We start from the raw sequence: 25,564 nt of genomic DNA, 5'->3' as shown, positions 1-25,564 counted from the left end.
GACATCTGATGTAGCTCTCCATCACTCTCCTTCTTGGTCAAATAGCCTTTATACAGCCTGGAGTTGTGTTGGGTCATTGTCCTGTTGAAAGACAAATGATAGTCCCACTAAGCACAAACCAGATGGGATGGTGTATTGCTGCAGAATGCTGTGGTAGCCATGCTGGTTAAGTGTGCCTTGATTTCGAAATAAATTACTGACAGTGTCACCAGCGAAGCACCCCCACACCATCACACCTCCTCCTCCATGCTTCACGGTGGGAACCACACATGCAGAGATCATCTGTTCACCTACACTCACAAAGACACAGGACTCATCAGATCAAAGGACAGAGATCCATGTCATTTTGTCTTAAATATGAAGGTAAGGAGATTTGAATTAATTTTTACACAGCTTCAACCAATGCCTACATATAGACGTCTATCATATAATAATCATTGGATAACCTGCGGTCCGTCCTCTATCAAGACGTCACAGCATTCGGTATAAAAAAAAAGTGAGCCCATGCTGAATGCTCATAGCTCCGCAAGGTGACTGCAGTAAGGCACAGTCGCGTCAGGATGCGTGCGGGTCAGAGCCAAGCACGAAGTTGTTAAAGACAAATAAAAAAAGGAAGGATGCAGAGTTTGTGGGGCGAGTTGGGCGACATAATTAAAAGAAAATAGTTAGATACAAGAATGAGAAAGAAAAGTAAAGTGCCTATATGCGTTCAGTAACTATAACGATGATGGAGACCATTGCTGCGTTGGGTAGATTTTAGGTTTGGCGCGCGTTGGGGAATTCATTCCTTTGGAAAGGCGAATGATGTCTGATGGGCGAATATACACCTGGATTTCTCTGGATTACAAACCAACAGAAAGGGTTTTCCTCGGGACAGGGCGTATGTGTATGAAAGAGACTAATACAAGTAAAGAGAAAAGTTAGGTTAAGAGACTGCTATTCATTTGATTATGAAACGTTTCGAACATATTTTTACGCGTAGGAATCTTGGGAATTAGTCACATGTGAATCCGTCAGTAATCTGTTATTATTCGAAGTGCTTCCTAAACCAATCAGAGAGAAACAGAAACATGTATCTGGGTAAAACTCTTCTGTTTGTCCTACTCTTAAACTGCGCCACCACGAGCCTATCTTTCTCAACATGCGCTACCGTAGATATAGACCATGTGAAGCGGAAAAGGGTCGAGGCGATACGGGGACAGATACTGAGTAAGCTCCGGACGACCAGCCCGCCACACTCACTGGGACCCAGTCAGGTCCCCTACCAGATCCAGGCCTTGTATAACAGTACCCGGGAGCTGCTTGAGGAGTTGGGGAGAGACCGGCAGCAAAGTTGCGGCCAAGACAACACGGAGACCGAATATTATGCCAAAGAGATATACAAGTTCAACATGGTCCAAGGGCCGCCTGACAACAGTAAGTCATGGTGTGTTTTAAAAAATTTGTTTTCATACTCTTTTGGTTGATATAATATATTGACTGGAAAATAGTTTTTTGATGTCAGTTAATGCGCTCCGATATGCGCCAGATCAATGAATGTAAAGCGTGCCAAATGCGTAATTTTGGAAGCTGTGTAATTACAAGAGGGAGGGCTTTTCCCCCAATGCTAGAGTGAAATCCCCCCTCCCCATAAAATAATTAAATCTATTTGTTGTGCCAATGAAGGTTCGTTTGTGGGCTTTTGAGATGTGTGTGGATAGGCTAACAGAGTGGGTAAACGTCGTGGAATATCTCATACATTAAATCTGTTGACATGGCCATAGATATGCTCTCCTTAGATGCGTGAACTTCAATTAAAATAAGTTCTGTTATTGTCAGTTAAGTTCTGTTATTGTCCTTATTCAGGAATGTAGCTCCCATTCATGTTGTCTTCCGCATTCCATGGACTTCAATGAGTGTGTATCTATGTTTTGTGTGTGTGTGCGTGTGTGCGTGTGTGTGTGTGTGTTTCATCAATAAGATGTAGGAATAGTAGAAGATATCTCAGAGTTGTGGATGTTGAAATACAGGAATAGTATTTGGTCTCGCTCCTCCCACTACTCCTCTTACCACACCTCCTCATCTCTCCCCTCCCTCCTTTCCTCCGTGGACCCAGTCCCTCCCGCCAGATGTGTTTCCATCCCAACCAGGCCCAAATGAGAGGGACATCTGCCCAGGCGGATAGGAAAGGGAAGCCTTGCCGAGGGGGATAGGAAAAGCAAACATGGAGGGACAGGAACAGTTAACATGGACACAGGAAAAGTTACCATGGAGACAGGAACAGTTTACATGGAGGGACAGGAACAGTTAACATGGAGACAGGAAAAGTTACCATGGAGACAGGAAAAGCAAACATGGAGGGACAGGAACAGTTAACATGGAGACAGGAACAGTTACCATGGAGACAGGAACAGTTAACATGGAGGGACAGGAACAGTTAACATGGAGACAATAACAGTTACCATGGAGACAGGAACAGTTACCATGGAGACAGGAACAGTTTACATGGAGGGACAGGAACAGTTACCATGGAGACAGGAACAGTTAGCATGGAGAAAGAAACCGTTACCATGGAGACAGGAACAGTTAACATGGAGACAGGAACAGTTAACATGGAGGGACAGGAACAGTTACCATGGAGACAGGAACAGTTAACATGGAGAAAGAAACCGTTACCATGGAGACAGGAACAGTTAACATGGAGAAAGAAACCGTTACCATGGAGACAGGAACAGTTACCATGGAGACAGGAAGAGTTAACATGGATGGACAGGAACAGTTAACATGGAGACAGGAACAGTTAACATGGAGACAGGAACAGTTAACATGGAGACAGGAACAGTTACCATGGAGAAAGAAACTGTTACCATGGAGAAAGAAACTGTTACCATGGAGCCAGAAACAGTTAACATGGAGACAGGAACAGTTACCATGGAGACAGGAACAGTTAACATGGAGGGACAGGAACATTTTACATGGAGACAGGAACAGTTACCATGGAGACATGAACAGTTAACATGGAGACAGGAACAGTTAAAATGGCGAGAGGAACAGTTACCATGGAGACAGGAACAGTTAACATGGCGACAGGAATTGTTAACATGGAGACAGGAACAGTTAACATTGAGACAGGAACAGTGAACATGGCGACAGGAACAGTTACCATGGATGGACAGGGTTACCATGGAGACAGGAACAGTTACCATGGAGACAGGAACAGTTAACATGGCGACAGGAACAGTTAACATGGAGACAGGAACAGTTAACATGGCGACAGGAACAGTTACCATGGAGACAGGAACAGTTAACATGGCGACAGGAACAGTTAACATGGAGACAGGAACAGTTAACATGGCGACAGGAACAGTTACCATGGAGACAGGAACAGTTAACATGGCGACAGGAACAGTTAGCCTATGGAAGGTACCTCCTCCACCCCTTAACCTGGGTTACAAAGATTACAGATCAGAGATCCACTCCCCATCACACACACTCATATGCATCCCAAATGGCAATCTATTCCCTATATAGTGCACTGCTTTTGTCCAGACTCTATTGGCCCTGTTCAAAAACAGTGGAGTTTGGAACACACCCTCTCTCCGCCTTGAGTAGAGACTAGGCTGGGTGTTCAGTTTCTCCATTCTGGCTTGGTGTTACAAGTGACAGGAAAAGTTGGCTGATGGAATGAAAGTCCCTCCTCTTAAGCCAGGCTTAGAGGTGTGTCCCAAAATGGCACCCTGTTCCCTTTGTAAAGCGCTACTACCCATAGGGCCCTGGTCAAAAGTAGTGCACTATAAAGGGAATAGGGTGCCATTTTAGACCCAGTCAAAGTGATCCCTTAGCCCCTTCCCTCCACACGCTGGACGCCCCAGGGGAGATTTGGCTGTTGGCTGGGGTATACAGTTTCTCCACTGGGCTGGGATTAAATTGTACACTCTCTGATCTTGTCCCCTGGCCCATTGGCCCCCTGGTCACCTGGCCCCCTGGCCCTTGGCCCCCTGGTCACCCGGCCCATTGGACCCCTGGTCGCCTGGCCCACTGGTCACCTGGCCCATTGGCCGCCTGGTCACCTGGCCCCCTGGTCACCTGGCCCCCTGGTCACCTGGCCCCCTTGTCACCTGGCCCCCTTGGCCTCCTGTCCTGTGCATTCCACCTCAGTAGAGAGATGTGATGCAAACAGATCCTCCTCAGGTGAGAGATTACCATTACATCACACAGACACAGACAGACACACATCTTTGGTAGCCGAGGTGTTTCCCAGAGCCTTCGTTAGCATTAAGGTCATCCTTAGAACTTTCTTACGATGTGTCTTTATTAGCCGAGGTGTTTCCCAGAGGCTTCGTTAGTAACGTGGCTCTTAATAAAAACCTCAGATCCAGCCCAAGTGCATCGATAGAGATAGTCAAGATGTCTGTCTGACTGTGACTGTTGATAACATCAGAACGAAGTTGACTACAAATACAAAATTGCAAAGGTATTTGCACTTGTCATCAACAAGTGAAGGAAAACATTATGCTTCAAATCAAATCAAAATCAAATGTATTTATATAGCCTTCCTTACATCAGCTGATATATCAAAGTGCTGTACAGAAACCCAGCCTAAAACCCCAAACAGCAAGCAATGCAGGTGTAGAAGCACGGTGGCTAGGAAAAACTCCCTAGAAAGGCACAAACCTAGGAAGATACCTAGAGAGGAACCAGGCTATGAGGGGTGGCCAGTCCTCAGGTAGCACGTCCGGTGAACAGGTCAGGGTTCCATAGCCGCAGGCAGAAGAGTTGAAACTGGAGCAGCAGCACGGCCAGGTGGACTGGGGACAGCAAGAAGTCATCATGCCAGGTAGTCCTGAGGCATGGTCCTAGGGCTCAGGTCCTCCGAGAGAGAGATGGAAAGAAAGAAAGAATTAGAGAGAGCATACTTAAATTCACACTGGACACCGGATAAGACAGGATAAATACTCCAGGTATAACAGACTGACCCTAGCCCCCCGACACATAAACTACTGCAGCATAAATACTGGAGGCTGAGACAGGAGGAGTCAGGAGACACTGTGGCCCCATCCGGTGATACCCCCGGACAGGACCAAACAGGAAGGATATAACCCCACCCACTTTGTCAAAGCACAGCCCCCACACAACTGGAGGGATATCTTCAACCACCAACTTACCATCCTGAGACAAGGCCGAGTATAGCCCACAAAGATCTCCGCCACGGCACAACCCAAGGGGGGGGGGCGCCAACCCAGGCAGGAAGACCACGTCAGATACTCAACCCACTCAAGTGACGCACCACTCCTAGGGACGGTATGAAAGAGCCCTAGTAAGCCAGTGACTCAGCCCCTCTAATAGGGTTAGAGGCAGAGAATCCCAGTGGAAAGAGGGGAACCGGCCAGGCAGAGACAGCAAGGGTGGTTCGTTGCTCCAGAGCCTTTCCGTTCACCTTCCCACTCCTGGGCCAGACTACACTCAATCATATGACCCACTGAAGAGATGAGTCTTCAGTAAAGACTTAAAGGTTGAGACCGAGTCTGCGTCTCTCACATGGGTAGGCAGACCATTCCATAAAAATGGAGCTCTGGGAGAAAGGGAGAAAGCCCTGCCTCCAGCTGTTTGCTTAGAAATTCTAGGGACAATTAGGAGGCCTGCGTCTTGTGACCGTAGCGTACGTGTAGGTATGTACGGCAGGACCAAATCAGAAAGATAGGTAGGAGCAAGCCCATGTAATGCTTTGTAGGTTAGCAGTAATACCTTGAAATCAGCTCTTGCCTTGACAGGAAGCCAGTGTAGCACTGGAGTAATATGATCACGTTTGTTGGTTCTAGTCAGGATTCTAGCAGCCGTATTTAGCACTAACTGAAGTTTATTTAGTGCTTTATCCGGGTAGCCGGAAAGTAGAGCATTGCAGTAATCTAACCTAGAAGTGACAGCATGGATATATTTTTCTGCATCATTTTTGAAGATTTGTGATTTTTGCAATGTTAAGTAGATGGAACAAAGCTGTCCTTGGAAGAGTCTTGATATGTTCGTCAAAAGAGAGATCAGGGTCCAGAGTAACGCCGAGGTCCTTCACAGTTTTATTTGAGACAACTGTACAACCATCAAGATTAATTGTCAGATTCAACAGAAGGTCTCTTTGTTTCTTGGGACCTAGAACTCTGTTTTGTCCGAGTTTAGAAGTAGAACATTTGCCACCATCCATGTCCTTATGTCTGAAACACAGGCTTCTAGCCAGGGCAATTTTGGGGCTTCACCATGTTTCATCGAAATGTACAGCTGTGTGTCATCCGCATAGCAGTGAAAGTTAACATTATGTTTTTGAATGACATCCCCAAGAGGTAAAATATATAGTGAAAACCGAGATGTCTGCATTAAAATATTATATATGCAAAAGTATGTGGACACCCTTTCAAATGAGTGGATTTGGCTATTTCAGCCACACCTGTTGCTGACAGGTGTATAAAATCGAGCCCACAGCCATGCAATCTCTATAAACAAACGTTGGCAGTAGAATGGCCTTCCTGAAGAGCTCAGTGACTTTCAACATAGCACCGTCATAAGATGCCACCTTTCCAACAAGTCATTTTGTCAAATGTCTGTCCTGTTAGAGCTGCCCCGGTCAACTGAAAGTGCTGTTATTGTGAAGTGGAAACATATAGGAGCAACAACGGCTTAACCGCGAAGTGGTAGGCCACACAGTCCCACAGAACGGGACTGCGCTGAAGTAGCGCGTAAAAATTGTCTGTCCTCGATTGCAACATTCACTACCGAGTTCCAAACTGCCTCGGGAATCAACATCAGCAAAATAACTATACGCCGTCAGCTTCATGAAATGGGTTTCCATGGCCGAGCAGCCGCACACAAGCCTAAGATCACCATGTACAATGCCAAGCGTCAGCTGGACTGGTGGAAAGCTCGCCACCTTGGACTCTGGAGCAGTGGAAACGCGTTCTCTGGAGTGATGAATCATGCTTCACCATCTGACAGTCGGACGGACAAATCTGGGTTTGTCGGATGCCAGGAGAACACTACCTGCCTCAATGCATAGTGTCAACTATAAAGTTTGGTGGAGGAGGAATAATGGTCTGGGGATGTTTTTCATGATTCGGGCCCCTTAGTTCCAGGGAGTGGAAATCTTAACGCTACAGCATAAAATGACATTCTAGATGATTCTGGAAGTAGTGTGGAAACCTACCAAAAAACAATAAGGTAACATCAAATTAAATCCCTTTTAGTCCTGGACAAAATGTTTCACTGTAATAGTGAAGGTGTAAACCTGGCAGTAGAAAACCTAAACAGTATATTTGACCTCTCAGCTTTCATATCAAATCTAAAAATGGCAAGCAGACAACCAAAGAAAGTGAACAACAATGACAAATGGTTTGACGAAGAATGCAAAAACTTATGAAAGAAATTGAGAAACCTATCCAACCAAAAACATAGAGACCCAGAAAACCTGAGTCTACCGCTTCACTATGGTGAATCACTAAAACAATTTCAGAAATACGGTACGGAAAAAGAAGGAACAGCACGTCAGAAATCAGCTTAATGTATTGAAGAAATAATAGAATCTAAACAGTTCTGTGAAAATTGGAAAACACCAAACAAACAACAACACAAAGATGTGTGGATAAACCACTTTTCCAATATTTTTGGCTCTATAACAAAGAACAAACAGCAAAAACATATACATGATCAAATACAAATCTTAGAATCAACTATTAAAGACCAGAACCCACTGGATTCTCCAATTATGGTAGGTGTTTAGAGCGTTGGACTAGTGACCGGAAGGTTGCAAGATTGAACCCCCGAGCTGACAAGGTAAAAATCTGTTGTTCTGTCCCTGAACAAGACAGTTAACCCACTGTTCCTAGGCCGTCATTGTAAATAAGAATTTGTTCTTCACTGACTTGCCTAGTTAAATAAAGGTAAAATATATATATATTTTTTAAATTACATTGAATGACCTACTGAACCAAATACAAACCCACCAACCCAAAAAGGCCTGTGGTGTTGAAATGATAAAATATACAGACAACAAATTCCAATTGTCTATACATAAACTCTAACATCATCCTCAGCTCTGGCATCTTCCCCAATATTTGGATCCAAAAACTGATCAGCCCAATCCACAACAGTGGAGACATATTTGACCCCAATAACTACCATGGGATATGAGTCAACAGCAACCTTGTAAATCCTCTATATTATCATTAACAGCAGACTCGTACATTTCCTCAGTGAAAACAATGTACTGAGCAAATGTCAAATTGTCTTTTTACCAAATTACCGTACGACAGACCACGTATTCACCCTGCACAGCCTAACTGACAAACAAACAAACCAAAACAAAGGCAAAGTAGTCTCATGCTTTGTTGATTTCAAAAAAGCTTTTGACTCAATTTGGCATGTGGGCCTAATACAAATTATATATATAAAAAAAAAGATAATTACTTGATAAATTGGAAAGAATCAACAAAAAAACAGAGCAAACTAGAATGCTATTTGTCCCTAAACAGAGAGTACACAGTGGCAGAATACCTGTGACTGACCCAAAATTAAGGAAAGCTTTGACTATGTACAGAATCAGTGAGCATGTGTCATGCCCTGGTCTTAGTATTTTGTGTTTTCTTTATTTATTTGGTCAGGCCAGGGTGTGACATGGGTTTATTTTGTGGTGTGTTTGTCTATTGGGGTTTTTCGTAGGTTTTGGGATTGTGGCTTAGTGGGGTGTTCTAGCAAAGTCTATGGTTGCCTGAGGCGGTTCTCAATCAGAGGCAGGTGATTCTCGTTGTCTCTGATTGGGAACCATATTTAGGCAGCCATATTCTTTGAGTGTTTTGTGGGTGATTGTTCCTGTCTCAGTGTTTTGTATTTTCACCAGATAGACTGTATAGGTTTTCACGGTCCGGTTGTTGTTTTGTATTGATCGTGTTTTGTCTTCATTAAACATGTTTCGAATTAACCACGCTGCATTTTGGTCCGACTCTCCTTCAACGGAAGAAAACCGTAACAGCATGACCTTGCTATTGAGAGAGAGAGGACAGACGTCAGGATAAAAACATTTTTTTAATGTGGTTTAGTTGTCAACTAACATGAATTCAACATGAAATCCTCCCCCAAAAATGTCATAATGTCATTGGATTTAGCTTAAAAGTTGGGTGAAAAAAAGACAGAATATGTTATGTTGATTACTTTTTGCAAATCCAATTAATGAGAACAGAGAGATATTGAGAAGAGAGAGGAAAGAGAGAGAGAGAGAAGGGAGAGAGAGGCGAGAGATGAGGCTTAATGTTTTTAAGTGTACGAATTGGATGAAGGCCTTGTGTGTTGATGACCAAGCCCATTGAATCATGGTCCCTTTGAAATCAACAGGTGTTACAGTAAAAGGCCTCCCCCTTTCTCTCTCTCTCTCTTCCCCTCCCTCTCTCTCGCTCTTTCTCTCCCTCTCTCTCTTCCCCTCCCTCTCTCTCTCTCTCTCTCTCTTCCCTCTCTCTCTCTCTCTCTCTCTTCCCCTCTCTCTCTCTCTCTCTCTTCCCCTCCATCTCTCTCTCGCTCTTTCTCTCCCTCCCAGCACCCTTTGATCATACAAAGTGCTTCTGACACAAAGTAACACACAGCAGTGACCATGGCTTACTGTACCTCGTACTACCATTCACCTAGCTTTATTAGGTCAATAGAAACTCTCGTTGTTGTCCTAAAAACATTATAAACAATGATACGGTGTGCACTAATTAGTACACCCCTGGTAAAATATATCTAGTTAGTACAGCCCCTGGTAAAATATCTCTAGTTAGTACAGCCCCTGGTAAAATATATCTAGTTAGTACAGCCCCTGGTAAAATATCTCTAGTTAGTACAGCCCCTGGTAAAATATATCTAGTTAGTACAGCCCCTGGTAAAATATATCTAGTTAGTACAGCCCCTGGTAAAATATCTCTAGTTAGTACACCCCTGGTAAAATATCTCTAGTTAGTACAGCCCCTGGTAAAATATATCTAGTTAAATAAAATATATCTAATTAGTACACCCCTGGTAAAATATCTCTAGTTAGTACAGCCCCTGGTAAAATATATCTAGTTAGTACAGCCCCTGGTAAAATATCTCTAGTTAGTACAGCCCCTGGTAAAATATATCTAGTTAGTACAGCCCCTGGTCAAATATCTCTAGTTAGTACAGCCCCTGGTAAAATATATCTAGTTAGTACAGCCCCTGGTAAAATATATCTAGTTAGTACAGCCCCTGGTAAAATATCTCTAGTTAGTACAGCCCCTGGTAAAATATCTCTAGTTAGTACAGCCCCTGGTAAAATATCTCTAGTTAGTACAGCCCCTGGTAAAATATATCTAGTTAGTACAGCCCCTGGTAAAATATATCTAGTTAGTACAGCCCCTGGTAAAATATATCTAGTTAGTACAGCCCCTGGTAAAATATATCTAGTTAGTACAGCCCCTGGTAAAATATATCTAGTTAGTACAGCCCCTGGTAAAATATATCTAGTTAGTACAGCCCCTGGTAAAATATATCTAGTTAGTACAGCCCCTGGTAAAATATATCTAGTTAGTACAGCCCCTGTAAAATATATCTAGTTAGTACAGCCCCTGGTAAAATATATCTAGTTAGTACAGCCCCTGGTAAAATATATCTAGTTAGTACAGCCCCTGGTAAAATATATCTAGTTAGTACAGCCCCTGGTAAAATATATCTAGTTAGTACAGCCCCTGGTAAAATATATCTAGTTAGTACAGCCCTGGTAAAATATCTCTAGTTAGTACACCCCTGGTAAAATATCTCTAGTTAGTACAGCCCTGTAATATCTCCAATGTAAACAAGCAAAAGACTGATGCATTTTTAGGAGACACCTTGTGTCTTGTTTACAAAGGCTCCTCCAGAATAACTATTACACGATAGTTTCACAGGGTTCAAAGGTCAACAATCTAAACCACGTTCCTTTGCAGCCATCTTGTTCATCCTAAGAAACAATTATCACCTGTAGTGTGTATAAAAGTAGGGCTGTCAGTACCGTAATATTTTCTGTCCATGGTAAAAAAAAAATGCACTCAAAAACTCTTTGGTCCTTTAAAAACCTGCTGTATGTCAAATATGTGCGTTGCAGCTTGGAATATAAATAAATGAGACTCTGGATGACAACATAATGATATTTATTCCCAACATTAGGACTGTTTTCCAAAACAAATTAAATCTGCTTCACGTTCTGTTTCCCTTGCCACAATTCTAACGAGTGTCGCGATACGATCGTCCCGAACCCTTTAAGGTGTGTGGTTCAGTATTGGACCCCCCCCATTACATTTCTACTGAATATGAATACTTTCAGAAGCTCCAGTGAAACTCTTTCACATTTGTAAAAAAAAATAAAAAAAAATAGGTAAACTACAGTCGAGGTGTACGGTTCACATAATGTCATACGTGGTGTAGTTGTTAATAGTCTCATCGTAGGACTAATGACTTTTGCATACAGTGCTCTCTGGAAAGAGCCAAGCAGCAGGCATGGTATGTACGGTACGATACGTTTCTCTTCACTGCAGACTGCATCTTTCCCTTGGCTGGCCACGCTACAGACTTTTACACTTCCCACTTATTAACAAATATTTTCAAATGATTCTCCAACTCTTGGAGGGCTGTGTTATGGCACTGCTGGAGGATCTATGAGGGGTAATGGTTGATGTGCTAGCATCGATTGTAGACCGAAAGAGAGTGCACACCACGATGAAGTCACAGTGTTATGATTTAACCTCCCTTTGCGAGGTGGACTCAAACTTCCCCATAGTAAGCACATCTCGGAAGTTCTCTGGCCTTGATCAAGGTGCTTTCACCTTTTTACTACGATTCGTTTTTCCCAGACCAGACCTTTACTACTCCAGACCTTCACTATTCCAGACCTTTACTACTCCAGACCTTTACTACTCCAGACCTTTACTACTCCAGATCTTCACTACTCCAGACCTTTACTACTCCAGATCTTTACTACTCCAGATCTTCACTACTCCAGATCTTTACTACTCCAGATTTTTACTACTCCAGACCTTTACTACTCCAGACCTTTACTACTCCAGATCTTTACTACTCCAGACCTTTACTACTCCAGACCTTTACTACTCCAGATCTTTACTACTCCAGATCTTTACTACTCCAGATCTTCACTACTCCAGACCTTTACTACTCCAGACCTTTACTACTACAGATCTTTACTACTACAGATTTTTACTACTCCAGATCTTTACTACTCCAGACCTTTACTACTCCAGACCTTTACTACTCCAGACCTTTACTACTCCAGATCTTTACTACTCCAGACCTTTACTACTCCAGATTTTTACTACTCCAGACCTTTACTACTCCAGATCTTTACTACTCCAGATCTTTACTACTCCAGATCTTTACTACTCCAGACCTTTACTACTCCAGACCTTTACTACTCCAGATCTTTACTACTCCAGACCTTTACTACTCCAGATCTTTACTACTCCAGACCTTTACTACTCCAGACCTTTACTACTCCAGACCTTTACTACTCCAGACCTTTACTACTACAGATCTTTACTACTCCAGATCTTTACTACTCCAGATCTTTACTACTCCAGACCTTTACTACTCCAGACCTTTACTACTCCAGATCTTTACTACTCCAGACCTTTACTACTCCAGATCTTTACTACTCCAGACCTTTACTACTCCAGATCTTTACTACTCCAGATCTTTACTACTCCAGATCTTTACTACTCCAGATCTTTACTACTCCAGACCTTTACTACTCCAGATCTTTACTACTCCAGACCTTTACTACTCCAGACCTTTACTACTCCAGATCTTTACTACTCCAGACCTTTACTACTCCAGACCTTTACTACTCTAGATCTTTACTACTCCAGACCTTTACTACTCCAGACCTTTACTACTCCAGATCTTTACTACTCCAGACCTTTACTACTCCAGACCTTTACTACTCCAGACCTTTACTACTCCAGATCTTTACTACTCCAGAGCCTTTACTACTCCAGACCTTTACTACTCCAGACCTTTACTACTCCAGATCTTTACTACTCCAGACCTTTACTACTCCAGACCTTTACTACTCCAGACCTTTACTACTCCAGATCTTTACTACTCCAGACCTTTATTCTCCAGACCTTTACTACTCAGACCTTCACTACTCCAGATCTTTACTACTCCAGACCTTTACTGCTCCAGACCTTTACTGCTCCAGACCTTCACTACTCCAGACCTTTACTACTCCAGACCTTTACTGCTCCAGACCTTTACTGCTCCAGACCTTCACTACTCCAGACCTTTACTACTCCAGACCTTTACTACTCCAGACCTTTACTACTCCAGATCTTTACTACTCCAGGCCTTTACTACTCCAGACCTTTACTACTCCAGATCTTTACTACTCCAGACCTTTACTACTCCAGATCTTTACTACTCCAGACCAGATCTTTACTACTCCAGACCAGATCTTTACTACTCCAGACCTTTACTACTCCAGACTTTTACTACTCCAGACCTTTACTACTCCAGACCTTTACTACTCCAGACCAGAGCTTTACTACTCCAGACCTTTACTACTCCAGACCTTTACTACTTCAGACCAGATCTTTACTACTCCAGACCTTTACTACTCCAGACCTTTACTACTCCAGACTAGAGCTTTACTACTTCGCCAGATCAGGGTAACTGTGAGTCACACCAGGAAAGGTGTTTTAGAGGGAGGTGAGAGACTGAGAGGACTGGCTTCCTTTTTTTGCTTGGAAGGGTATTGCCGTAGCTTGGCAAGAGAAGAACTACTGCGGTCAGGCCCTGGCTAGTGGACAGACAGCACTCTGACGAATGCCAGTCGTTATAAGGTTACAGCCGCCACAACTTTGTAGGTTTGCCTCAAATGGGACCCTATTCCCTCTATAGTACACAATGTAGTGGTCTAAAGTAGTACACTATGGCTCTGGTCTAAAGTAGTTCATTATACAGCGAATATACTGCCATTTAGGACAAAGCCTAGGTCTCACACTCTCTCCCTCTCTCGCCCTCTCTCTCCGGCTTTCGCCCTCTCTCTCTCCGGCTCTCGCCCTCTCTCTCCGGCTCTCGCCCTCTCTCTCCGGCTCTCGCCCTCTCACTCCCGCTCTCTCCCTCTCTCGTCCTCTCTCTCCGGCTCTCGCCCTCTCTCTCTGGCTCTCGCCCTCTCTCGCCCGCTCTCTCCCTCTCTCGCCCGCTCTCTCCCTCTCTCGCTCGCTCTCTCCCTCTCTCGCCCGCTCTCTCCCTCTCTCGCCCTCTCTCTACCGCTCTCGCCCTCTCTCTTTAAGAAGTAACTCTTTCAAAGGAACCACCGTTGACTCCAGGCCAGTGTCATCGTTCCCCTTCTTCCTGAAGAAGTCCCTCTTTCAAAGGACCACCGTTGACTCCAGGCCAGTGTCATCGTTCCCCTTCTTCCTGAAGAAGTCCCTCTTTCAGAGGAAAAACCATTGACTCCAGGCCAGTGTCATCGCTCCCCTTCTTCCTGAAGAAGTCCCTCTTTCAGAGGAAAAACCGTTGACTCCAGGCCAGTGTCATCGCTCCCTTTTCATTCTGAAGAAGTCCCTCTTTCAGAGGAACCACCAGTGCCCCTTTCTTCCTGACCTCTTTAATGTAGTGTGGGCAAACACGTTAGCTCCTGACCGTTCCTGCTGAAAGGCCTTAGGTTGACACTTGACCATTGCCAGATCTAAGGTGCATGTCTAAACTCAAATCTCTGACAGGTGCAAATTAAGCAGGAAGAAGAGAGGTAGGAGGGTAAAGAGAGGCAAATGTCAAGTGTTTTGGGAGACAGAAGACAGACATGGGGCTCCTTTTATAGAATGGAACGTCTATCTGGCATATAGCAACGAGGCAGGGATGGAGGAGTGGAGGGTAGGAGTTGTGAAGAAAGTAATTGTGTGATTGAGGCAGAGGGGCTGTGAGTGCAGGCTCTGGGTTGGGTCTGGACTGGTCTAGGGATGGGCTGGGTCTTGGCTGGTGTGGTCTGGATCTGGGAAGGGCTGGTGTGGTTGGGTCTGGGAAGGTCTTGGCTGGGAAGGGCTGGTGTGGTTGGGTCTGGAAAGGGCTGGTTTGGGCTGGTGTGGTTGGGTCTGGAAAGGGCTGGTTTGGGCTGGTGTGGTTGTGTCTGGGAAAGGCTGGTCTGGGCTGGTGTGGTCCGGTCAGGACTGGAGCTCATCTGGATTGGTGTGAGCTGGGCTGGGCTGGGCTGGGCTGGGCTGGGCTGGTCATGGTCTGGCCCAGTATTCATAAATTCACAGTAAGAGTGCTGGTATTTGTTTACCCTTTTAGATCATAATGAATAAGATTATATGGACAGAGAGGATCTGAACCTAAATCAGCACTCCTATTGATGAATATGAGTGAAGGTCTGTTCTAGGGGTCACTCCCACCACACTGAGGACAGCAGGGTTTTTTGATACGCCAAATACCAGAGAGGTGAAGTCACTCCAAACCAAACAGGGACGCTAGTTCACTTAGAAAATAAAATGTTCCCTTCTTCCTCTCCGGCTGCGTAACACAGTCAAGAGGCAGAATATAGCTCAGTGACTTCAGCTGATAACGGAAACGCGTTATCACATTCCATGCCGGTTGCCATGGAAACACAGACGCTCCAGGACATCGACTGCAGTACATGGTTAAGGGTTACTTTCTGTGTTCCAAATGGCATCCTATTACCGATACAGGGCACTACTCAGGGACCTGGTCATATGGAGCTCCAGAAAGCAACGGTTGCCCATTCATAGAAAGAAAGCTACTGGTGCCAGTAGAGGAATCTTAACAGGGTTCTTGATGCCAAGTCAGCCTCAAAAGAGATGAGCTATGTTGAGGAGGAAATGTGGTATCTACTGGTCTGAAGAGATGAGCTACGTTGAGGATGAAATGTGGTATCTACTGGTCCTGAAGAGATGAGCTACGTTGAGGAGGAAATGTGGTATCTACTGGTCCTGAAGAGATGAGCTACGTTGAGGAGGAATTGTGTTATCTACTGGTCTGAAGAGATGAGCTACGTTGAGGAGGAAATGTGGTATCTACTGGTCTGAAGAGATGAGCTACGTTGAGGAGGAAATGTGGTATCTACTGGTCCTGAAGAGATGAGCTACGTTGAGGATGAAATGTGGTATCTACTGGTCTGAAGAGATGAGCTATGTTGATGATGAAATGTGGTATCTACTGGTCTGAAGAGATGAGCTACATTGATGATGAAATGTGGTATCTACTGGTCTGAAGAGATGAGCTACATTGATGATGAAATGTGGTATCTACTGGTCTGAAGAGATGAGCTACGTTGATGATGAAATGTGGTATCTACTGGTCTGAAGAGATGAGCTACGTTGAGGAGGAAGCATCTACAAAGTCCACTATTTCTGTTGATTTATCAGGGTGGTTCAACGTAAAACTGACATCCACATTCTGTCTCTTATCCTACAAGAATTACTACTGCTAAGAATTTGAAAATACATATTTGTGGTTGAAAAGACACTAAAAAGTAGAATTTTCAACCAGTTTTGCTCACTGGCTAGGAAGTCTCCTACCACGTTATTTTCATGAGGGTATCAATGGCTTGTCTGAAAAAGGTATTCGATATACATGGGACATTCGCTCACTCTGACCAAAGCTGACATTTCTTTGCGATGACAACTTCTGTGGGAAAAAAAAAACCCATCTGAAGTCCACTGATTAAGCTTGTTTTCATCACCCTTTTTCAAACCTCTCCTCTGGGACCCCCTAGCCGTTCCATGTATCTGAAGTGTTTCAGAACGAGAACAACTTTTCAACTAATCATTAAGCCCCTGACTATTTGAATTAGGTGGGCTAGTTCACGGCTACAAAATATCTGTGAAACGTCTGGGGGTCCCAGAGAAGAGGTTTGAAAAGTATCTAACAGTAATCTATCTGCATGTTTGTTTGAAAGCAACTTTGTTACTGAGCTGGTTCTTTTACTATTTACAGACGACCCAAAAGCACCACCTCCAAACTGTTCAAGCATTACTCTCCACCTCTCTGTCTCCTCTCTGTCTCCCCTCTCTCTCCCCTCTGTCTCCTCTCTCTCCCCTCTGTCTCCTCTGTCTCCTCTCTGTCTCCCCTCTGTCCCCCTCCCCCTCTGTCTCCTCTCTGTCTCCTCTCTGTCTCCTCTCTGTCTCCTCTCTGTCTCCTCTGTCTCCTCTCTGTCTCCTCTGTCTCCTCTCTGTCTCCCCTCTGTCCCCCTCTGTCTCCTCTCTGTCTCCTCTCTGTCTCCTCTCTGTCTCCTCTCTGTCTCCTCTGTCTCCTCTCTGTCTCCCCTCTGTCCCCTCTCTGTCTCCTCTGTCTCCTCTCTGTCTCCCCTCTGCCCCCTCTGTCTCCTCTCTGTCTCCTCTCTGTCTCCTCTCTGTCTCCTCTCTGTCTCCCCTCTGTCCCCCTCTGTCTCCTCTCTGTCTCCTCTCTGTCTCCTCTGTCTCCTCTCTGTCTCCTCTGTCTCCTCTCTGTCTCCTCTGTCTCCCCTCTGTCCCCTCTCTGTCTCTACTCTGTCTCCTCTGTCTCCTCTCTGTCTCCCCTCTGTACCCTCTCTGTCTCCTCTCTGTCACCTCTCTGTCACCTCTCTGTCTCTCTGTTCTCTCTGTCTCCTCTCTGTCTCCCCTCTGTCCCCTCTCTGTCTCCTCTGTCTCCTCTCTGTCTCCTCTGTCTCCTCTCTGTCTCCCCTCTGTCCCCCTCTGTCTCCTCTCTGTCTCCTCTCTGTCTCCTCTGTCTCCTCTCTGTCTCCTCTGTCTCCTCTATCTCCTCTCTGTCTCCCCTCTGTCCGCTCTCTGTCTCCTCTCTGTCTCCTCTGTCTCCTCTCTGTCTCCTCTGTCTCCTCTCTGTCTCCTCTGTCTCCCCTCTGTCCCCTCTCTGTCTCCTCTCTGTCTCCTCTGTCTCCTCTCTGTCTCCCCTCTGTACCCTCTCTGTCTCCTCTCTGTCTCCTCTCTGTCACCTCTCTGTCCCCTATCTGTCTCTCTGTTCTCTCTGTCTCCTCTGTCCCCTCTCTGTCTCCTCTATGTCCTCTCTGTCACATCTTCTGACTCCTCTCTGTCTCCTCTCCTTCTCTTACAGATGACCTGCTCGACTGTCCTAAGGGTATCGCTTCCAAAGTGTTCAATGATTACTGAGCTGTCTCCTCTTTCTCCTCTGTCCATTACAGACAACCTGCCCTACTGCCCCAAAGGCTTTACCTCCAAAGTGTTCAAACATTACTGAACTCTGTCTTCCTCTGCTTGTCTTTTACAGAGAACCTTACATAGTATCTCCTGTCTGTCTCAACAACCTGCCCTACTGTCTCATCTCTGTCTCCAACAACCTGCCCTACTGTCTCCTGTCTGTCTCCAACAACCTACCCTACTGTCTACTCTCTGTCTCCAACAACCTACCCTACTGTCTCCAACAACCTGCCCTACTGTCTCCTGTCTGTCTCCAACAACCTGCCCTACTGTTTCATGTATGTCTCCAACAACCTGCCCTACTGTCTCCTGTCTGTCTCCAACCACCTGCCCTACTGTCTCCTGTCTGTCTCCAACAACCTGCCCTACTGTCTCCTGTCTGTCTCCCCAACAACCTGCCCTACTGTCTCATGTCTGTCTCCAACACCTTCCCTACTGTCTACTCTCTGTCTCCAACAACCTGCCATACTGTCTCCTGTCTGTCTCCAACAACCTGCCCTACTGTCTCCTGTCTGTCTCCAACACCTTCCCTACTGTCTACTCTCTGTCTCTAACAACCTGCCCTACTGTCTCCTGTCTGTCTCCAACAACCTGCCCTACTGTCTCCTGTCTGTCTCCAACAACCTTCCCTACTGTCTTCTGTCTGTCTCCAACACCTCCCCTACTGTCTCCTCTCTGTCTCCAACAACCTGCCCTACTGTCTCCAACAACCTGCCCTACTGTCTCCTCTCTGTCTCCAACAACCTGCCCTACTGTCTCCTCTCTGTCTCCAACCACCTGCCCTACTGTCTCCTGTCTGTCTCCAACAACCTTCCCTACTGTCTCCTGTCTGTCTCCAACACCTCCCCTACTGTCTCCTCTCTGTCTCCAACAACCTGCCCTACTGTCTCCAACAACCTGCCCTACTGTCTCCTCTCTGTCTCCAACAACCTGCCCTACTGTCTCCTGTCTGTCTCCAACAACCTTCCCTACTGTCTCCTGTCTGTCTCCAACACCTCCCCTACTGTCTCCTGTCTGTGTCCAACCACCTGCCCTACTGTTTCCAACAACCTTCCCTACTGTCTCCTGTCTGTCTCCAACAACCTTTCCTACTGTCTCCTGTCTGTCTCCAACAACCTTTCCTACTGTCTCCTGTCTGTCTCCAACAACCTGCCCTACTGTCTCCTGTCTGTCTCCAACAACCTGCTCTACTGTCTCCTGTATGTCTCCAACAACCTGCCCTACTGTCTCCTCTCTGTCTCCAACAACCTGCCCTACTGTCTCTTGTCTGTCTCCAACACCTCCCCTACTGTCTCCTCTCTGTCTCCAACAACCTGCCCTACTGTCTCCAACAACCTGCCCTACTGTTTCCTGTCTGTCTCCAACAACCTGCCCTACTGTATCCTCTCTGTCTCCAACCACCTGCCCTACTGTCTCCTGTCTGTCTCCAACAACCTGCCCTACTGTCTCCAACAACCTGCCCTACTGTCTCCTCTCATTCTCCAACAACCTGCCCTACTGTCTCCAACACCTTCCCTACTGTCTACTCTCTGTCTCCAACAACCTGCCCTACTGTCTCCAACAACCTGCCCTACTGTCTCCTCTCTGTCTCCAACAACCTGCCCTACTGTCTCCAACACCTTCCCTACTGTCTACTCTCTGTCTCCAACAACCTGCCCTACTGTCTCCTGTCTGTCTCCAACAACCTGCCCTACTGTCTCCTGTCTGTCTCCAACAACCTTCCCTACTGTCTCCTGTCTGTCTCCAACACCTCCCCTACTGTCTCCTCTCTGTCTCCAACAACCTGCCCTACTGTCTCCAACAACCTGCCCTACTGTCTCCTCTCTGTCTCCAACAACCTGCCCTACTGTCTCCTCTCTGTCTCCAACCACCTGCCCTACTGTATCCTGTCTGTCTCCAACAACCTGCCCTACTGTCTCCTGTCTGTCTCCAACAACCTTCCCTACTGTCTACTCTCTGTCTCCAACAACCTGCCCTACTGTCTCCTCTCTGTCTCCAACAACCTGCCCTACTGTCTCCTGTCTGTCTCCAACAACCTGCCCTACTGTCTCCTGTCTGTCTCCAACACCTTCCCTACTGTCTACTCTCTGTCTCCAACAACCTGCCCTACTGTCTCCTGTCTGTCTCCAACAACCTGCCCTACTGTCTCCTGTCTGTCTCCAACAACCTTCCCTACTGTCTCCTGTCTGTCTCCAACAACCTTCCCTACTGTCTCCTCTCTGTCTCAAACAACCTTCCCTACTGTCTCATGTCTGTCTCCAACAACCTTCCCTACTGTCTCCTGTCTGTCTCCAACAACCTTCCCTACTGTCTCCTGTCTGTCTCCAACAACCTTCCCTACTGTCTCCTGTCTGTCTCCAACAACCTTCCCTACTGTCTCCTCTCTGTCTCCAACAACCTGCCCTACTGTCTCCTCTCTGGCTCAAACAACCTTCCCTACTGTCTCCTGTCTGTCTCCAACAACCTTCCCTACTCTCCTAATGTCATCATCTCCAACCAGTTAAGCTTAGTAGTAACTTAATCTAAAGTTGATTGTTACTGACTGTGGCCTCCTCTCTCTGTGCTACAGATGACCTTCCATACTGTCCTAAAGGAATCACTTCCAAAGTGTTCCGTTTCAACATCTCAGTGATGGAGAGGAATTCCACCAACCTGTTCCGAGCCGAGTTCCGAGCTCTGAGGGTTCCAAACTCTGCTGCCAATAGGAATGAACAGAGGGTGGAGCTCTACCAGGTGTGTAAAGGTGCCCTTCCGTCTCTCCATGTCCTTCAGAGATCTTCAACTCAACCTGACAGCGTTAACAGTCTTTCCCCTAGTTTAATTTCTAGGCGGGGGGGGGGGCACCCCAAGCAACTTCCAGGTCCTAAGACATCAACATTGGGCACCCTATTCCTTCATTCTTTATCATTTAACCTTTATTTAACTAGGCAAGTCAGTTAAGAACACATTCTTATTTACAATGACGGTCTACACCGGCCAAACCCGGACGACTCTGGGCCAATTGTGCGCCGCCCTATCGGACTCCCAATCACAGCCGGGTTGTGATACAGCCTGGATTTGAACCAAGGTGTCTCTAGTGACGCCTCTAGCACTGAGATGCTGTGTCTTAGACCGCTGCGCCACTCGGGAGCCCTGACCCTTGACCATATCCCTATGGGCCCTGAGGTAGTGCACTGTAAAGGGAGTAGGGTTCCGTTTGGAACGCAGCCATTGTCAATTACTACCAATTGAAGTCAATCGCTTTAGGTAAGGGGGGGGAGGGGTTTGCCTGGTAGAGGAAACACAGTACATACCTCCATCACTCAGACATTCTTTTTTTTTAAAGCACATCAACAAATCGACAGCTTTTGTTGTTACGGAGCATGATCTGTAGTAGACTTGAACCAGAAATGTGGCTACCTAAGCAAGTTTCAGTTCACTTAGATAGGTTTACCATAGTAACACAGGCATGAAATCTAGTCGCTTATTATTCCACAAGACCCATTTCTCAAACTTCCCAGTTCCAACTGAGGAAGGGCAAGAGAGCCTCAGCCAGTAAAAGCCAGCTGTGGTTTGGTGGTGGGTCGCCAGCCGCCAGACCCTAACTCCAGCTCTCGTCAGGCCTGGAGAATGTGTGCAGGGCTCTGGGCAGGGTAACTCTGGTCTGTCCTGGAGAATGTGTTCAGAGCTCTGGGCAGGGTAACTCTGGTGTGTCCTGGAGAATGTGTGCAGAGCTCTGGGCAGGGTAACTCTGGTGTGTCCTGGAGAATGTGTTCAGAGCTCTGGGCAGGGTAACTCTGGTGTGTCCTGGAGAATGTGTTCAGAGCTCTGGGCAGGGTAACTCTGGTGTGTCCTGGAGAATGTGTTCAGAGCTCTGGGCAGGGTAACTCTGGTGTGTCCTGGAGAATGTGTTCAGAGCTCTGGGCAGGGTAACTCTGGTGTGTCCTGGAGAATGTGTTCAGAGGTCTGGGCAGGGTAACTCTGGTGTGTCCTGGAGAATGTGTGCAGGGTCTGGGCAGGGTAACTCTGGTGTGTCCTGGAGAATGTGTTCAGAGCTCTGGGCAGGGTAAATCTGGTGTGTCCTGGAGAATGTGTTCAGAGCTCTGGGCAGGGTAAATCTGGTGTGTCCTGGAGAATGTGTTCAGAGGTCTGGGCAGGGTAACTCTGGTGTGTCCTGGAGAATGTGTGCAGGGTCTGGGCAGGGTAACTCTGGTGTGTCCTGGAGAATGTGTTCAGAGCTCTGGGCAGGGTAACTCTGGTGTGTCCTGGAGAATGTGTTCAGAGCTCTGGGCAGGGTAACTCTGGTGTGTCCTGGAGAATGTGTTCAGAGGTCTGGGCAGGGTAACTCTGGTGTGTCCTGGAGAATGTGTTCAGAGCTCTGGGCAGGGTAACTCTGGTGTGTCCTGGAGAATGTGTTCAGAGCTCTGGGCAGGGTAACTCTGGTGTGTCCTGGAGAATGTGTTCAGAGCTCTGGGCAGGGTAACTCTGGTGTGTCCTGGAGAATGTGTTCAGTGCTCTGGGCAGGTTAAATCTGGTGTGTCCTGGAGAATGTGTTCAGAGCTCTGGGCAGGGTAAATCTGGTGTGTCCTGGAGAATGTGTTCAGAGGTCTGGGCAGGGTAACTCTGGTGTGTCCTGGAGAATGTGTGCAGGGTCTGGGCAGGGTAACTCTGGTGTGTCCTGGAGAATGTGTTCAGAGCTCTGGGCAGGGTAACTCTGGTGTGTCCTGGAGAATGTGTTCAGAGCTCTGGGCAGGGTAACTCTGGTGTGTCCTGGAGAATGTGTTCAGAGGTCTGGGCAGGGTAACTCTGGTGTGTCCTGGAGAATGTGTTCAGAGCTCTGGGCAGGGTAACTCTGGTGTGTCCTGGAGAATGTGTTCAGAGCTCTGGGCAGGGTAACTCTGGTGTGTCCTGGAGAATGTGTTCAGAGCTCTGGGCAGGGTAACTCTGGTGTGTCCTGGAGAATGTGTTCAGAGGTCTGGGCAGGGTAACTCTGGTGTGTCCTGGAGAATGTGTTCAGAGCTCTGGGCAGGGTAACTCTGGTGTGTCCTGGAGAATGTGTTCAGAGCTCTGGGCAGGGTAACTCTGGTGTGTCCTGGAGAATGTGTTCAGAGCTCTGGGCAGGGTAACTCTGGTGTGTCCTGGAGAATGTGTTCAGAGCTCTGGGCAGGGTAACTCTGGTGTGTCCTGGAGAATGTGTTCAGAGCTCTGGGCAGGTTAAATCTGGTGTGTCCTGGAGAATGTGTTCAGAGCTCTGGGCAGGGTAAATCTGGTGTGTCCTGGAGAATGTGTGCAGGGTCTGGGCAGGGTAACTCTGGTGTGTCCTGGAGAATGTGTTCAGAGCTCTGGGCAGGGTAACTCTGGTGTGTCCTGGAGAATGTGTTCAGAGCTCTGGGCAGGGTAACTCTGGTGTGTCCTGGAGAATGTGTTCAGAGGTCTGGGCAGGGTAACTCTGGTGTGTCCTGGAGAATGTGTTCAGAGCTCTGGGCAGGGTAACTCTGGTGTGTCCTGGAGAATGTGTTCAGAGCTCTGGGCAGGGTAACTCTGGTGTGTCCTGGAGAATGTGTTCAGAGCTCTGGGCAGGGTAAATCTGGTGTGTCCTGGAGAATGTGTTCAGAGGTCTGGGCAGGGTAACTCTGGTGTGTCCTGGAGAATGTGTGCAGGGTCTGGGCAGGGTAACTCTGGTGTGTCCTGGAGAATGTGTTCAGGGTCTGGGCAGGGTAACTCTGGTGTGTCCTGGAGAATGTGTTCAGAGCTCTGGGCAGGGTAACTCTGGTGTGTCCTGGAGAATGTGTTCAGAGCTCTTGGGCAGGGTAACTCTGGTGTGTCCTGGAGAATGTGTTCAGAGCTCTGGGCAGGGTAACTCTGGTTTGTCCTGGAGAATGTGTGCAGAGCTCTGGGCAGTATACTGTCAGCAGACCAGCACCACACATGAGTTAAATTAGTAGTCGTTCCCTTTCAAATAATGTGAGAGTTTCATTGAGCCTGTATGGATGCCGATTCACTTTTTTAATTGAAAACTGAATTGACCTCAAACCTTCTACAATCATCAGTCTCAAAAGCGTCTGCTCCAGAATCTATGGCATTTGGTGCCATGCGGTAATGCCATAAAGCAGGGGTGTTAACATCTAACCACGGAGGGCCAGACTACTGCTGCTTTTCTGTTCTACCTGATCATTAATTACACCCACCTGGTGTCCCAGGTCTAAATCAGTCCCTGATTAGAGGGGAATCACCCACCTGGTGTCCCAGGTCTAAATCAGACCCTGATTAGAGGGGAATCACCCACCTGGTGTCCCAGGTCTAAATCAGTCCCTGATTAGAGGGGAATCACCCACCTGGTTTCCCAGGTCTAAATTGGTCCCTGATTGAACTAGTTTCGAGTTCCAGGTTGGAATTTGAGGGTTATAAAGATGATCCTTTTTCAATAGCGAATGGCTTCTCACATCTCCAGGCTTCTGATAAATAGAGACTGCTGTCTCCTCAAGTTTCAACAGCACCTGTTATATTTCTACATCAGTGTAGTGGATCATTGTATTGTACATATGCAGTAACTCCCCCCAACCTTGGTTTTCAGATCCTGAGGCCAGACGAGCACATAGCTAAACAACGCTACATCGGAGCCAAGAACGTGCTGACCAAGGGAACGCCCGAATGGGTCTCCTTCGACGTGACAGAGACGGTACAGGAGTGGCTGATGTACAGAGGTGAGCTGATCCCACTTGATTCATTGGTTCGTTGTTCTACTGTCTTTCACGAGAAAATTATTTACACCGTTACGAGTTTTGTATAGACTCCAGTGACATACTAACTCAAGAACATCAACAACAACATCAACAACAACATCAAACAAAAGTAAACAATCCAAAAAAACACCACAAGCGGTAATTTTTCCCGTTTTTGAGTTGGTGTGTGAAGATGACCTCATCTTCCCCATGATGCCTCTCTCCTGTCAGAGACCAACCTGGGTCTGGAGATCAGCGTACACTGCCCGTGCCACACCTTCAACCCCAACGGTGACATCATCGACAATGTGAACGAGGTGCTGGAGGTCAAGTTCAAAGGTCAGTAAAGGCATAACATTCTCTTCTTCGTGGGGTCTTTTCAAACCGGGGAAAACCTCAAGTCCTTTTTTTTTTTTTGTCACCAACCAATAACTGGCAATGTACTGCTAGCATTGTTTAACATACTGAGAAGTAGCTTTCAGATCTGGATCGGTCTCCCTTAGACAACTGAACTATGAACTGTGAACTGTGAACTATCAACTGCGAACTGGCAATAAAAAGTGTAATTGCATTTTTTTTTTTGTTAACATGACAAGTCACAACATAATTTACGAGCTTGCTCACAGAAGTAAAGGAACTGGGTTAGAGTCAGGGCATGGAACATAATACTGTCTGACCTCTGACCTCTCTGCT

General features: G+C 46.6%; 1 protein-coding gene across 2 annotated transcripts in view; it reads left to right on the top strand.

Annotated features, from left to right (window-relative positions):
* Positions 1 to 531: 531 nt before the first annotated feature.
* The window catches only part of LOC112238812 (transforming growth factor beta-3 proprotein), a 28,566-nt gene continuing 3,533 nt past the window's right edge, over positions 532 to 25,564 (top strand). Inside the window, exons 1-5 of one of the 2 annotated variants that reach the window (XM_042321391.1) lie at positions 532 to 1,416; positions 18,067 to 18,090; positions 20,740 to 20,903; positions 24,724 to 24,853; positions 25,103 to 25,210. In XM_042321391.1, the coding sequence (XP_042177325.1) occupies positions 1,071 to 1,416; positions 18,067 to 18,090; positions 20,740 to 20,903; positions 24,724 to 24,853; positions 25,103 to 25,210 (772 nt within the window). In that variant the 5' untranslated portion in view covers positions 532 to 1,070. The remainder of the gene's footprint in view (positions 1,417 to 18,066; positions 18,091 to 20,739; positions 20,904 to 24,723; positions 24,854 to 25,102; positions 25,211 to 25,564) is intronic. The other variant, XM_042321392.1, reaches the window with a different exon arrangement.

This window comes from Oncorhynchus tshawytscha, linkage group LG05 (genome assembly GCF_018296145.1).
Source record: "Oncorhynchus tshawytscha isolate Ot180627B linkage group LG05, Otsh_v2.0, whole genome shotgun sequence".
Taxonomy (NCBI): domain Eukaryota; kingdom Metazoa; phylum Chordata; class Actinopteri; order Salmoniformes; family Salmonidae; genus Oncorhynchus; species Oncorhynchus tshawytscha.
Note: the sequence above shows the minus strand (reverse complement) of the source record. Positions and strands in the feature narration are given on the sequence as shown.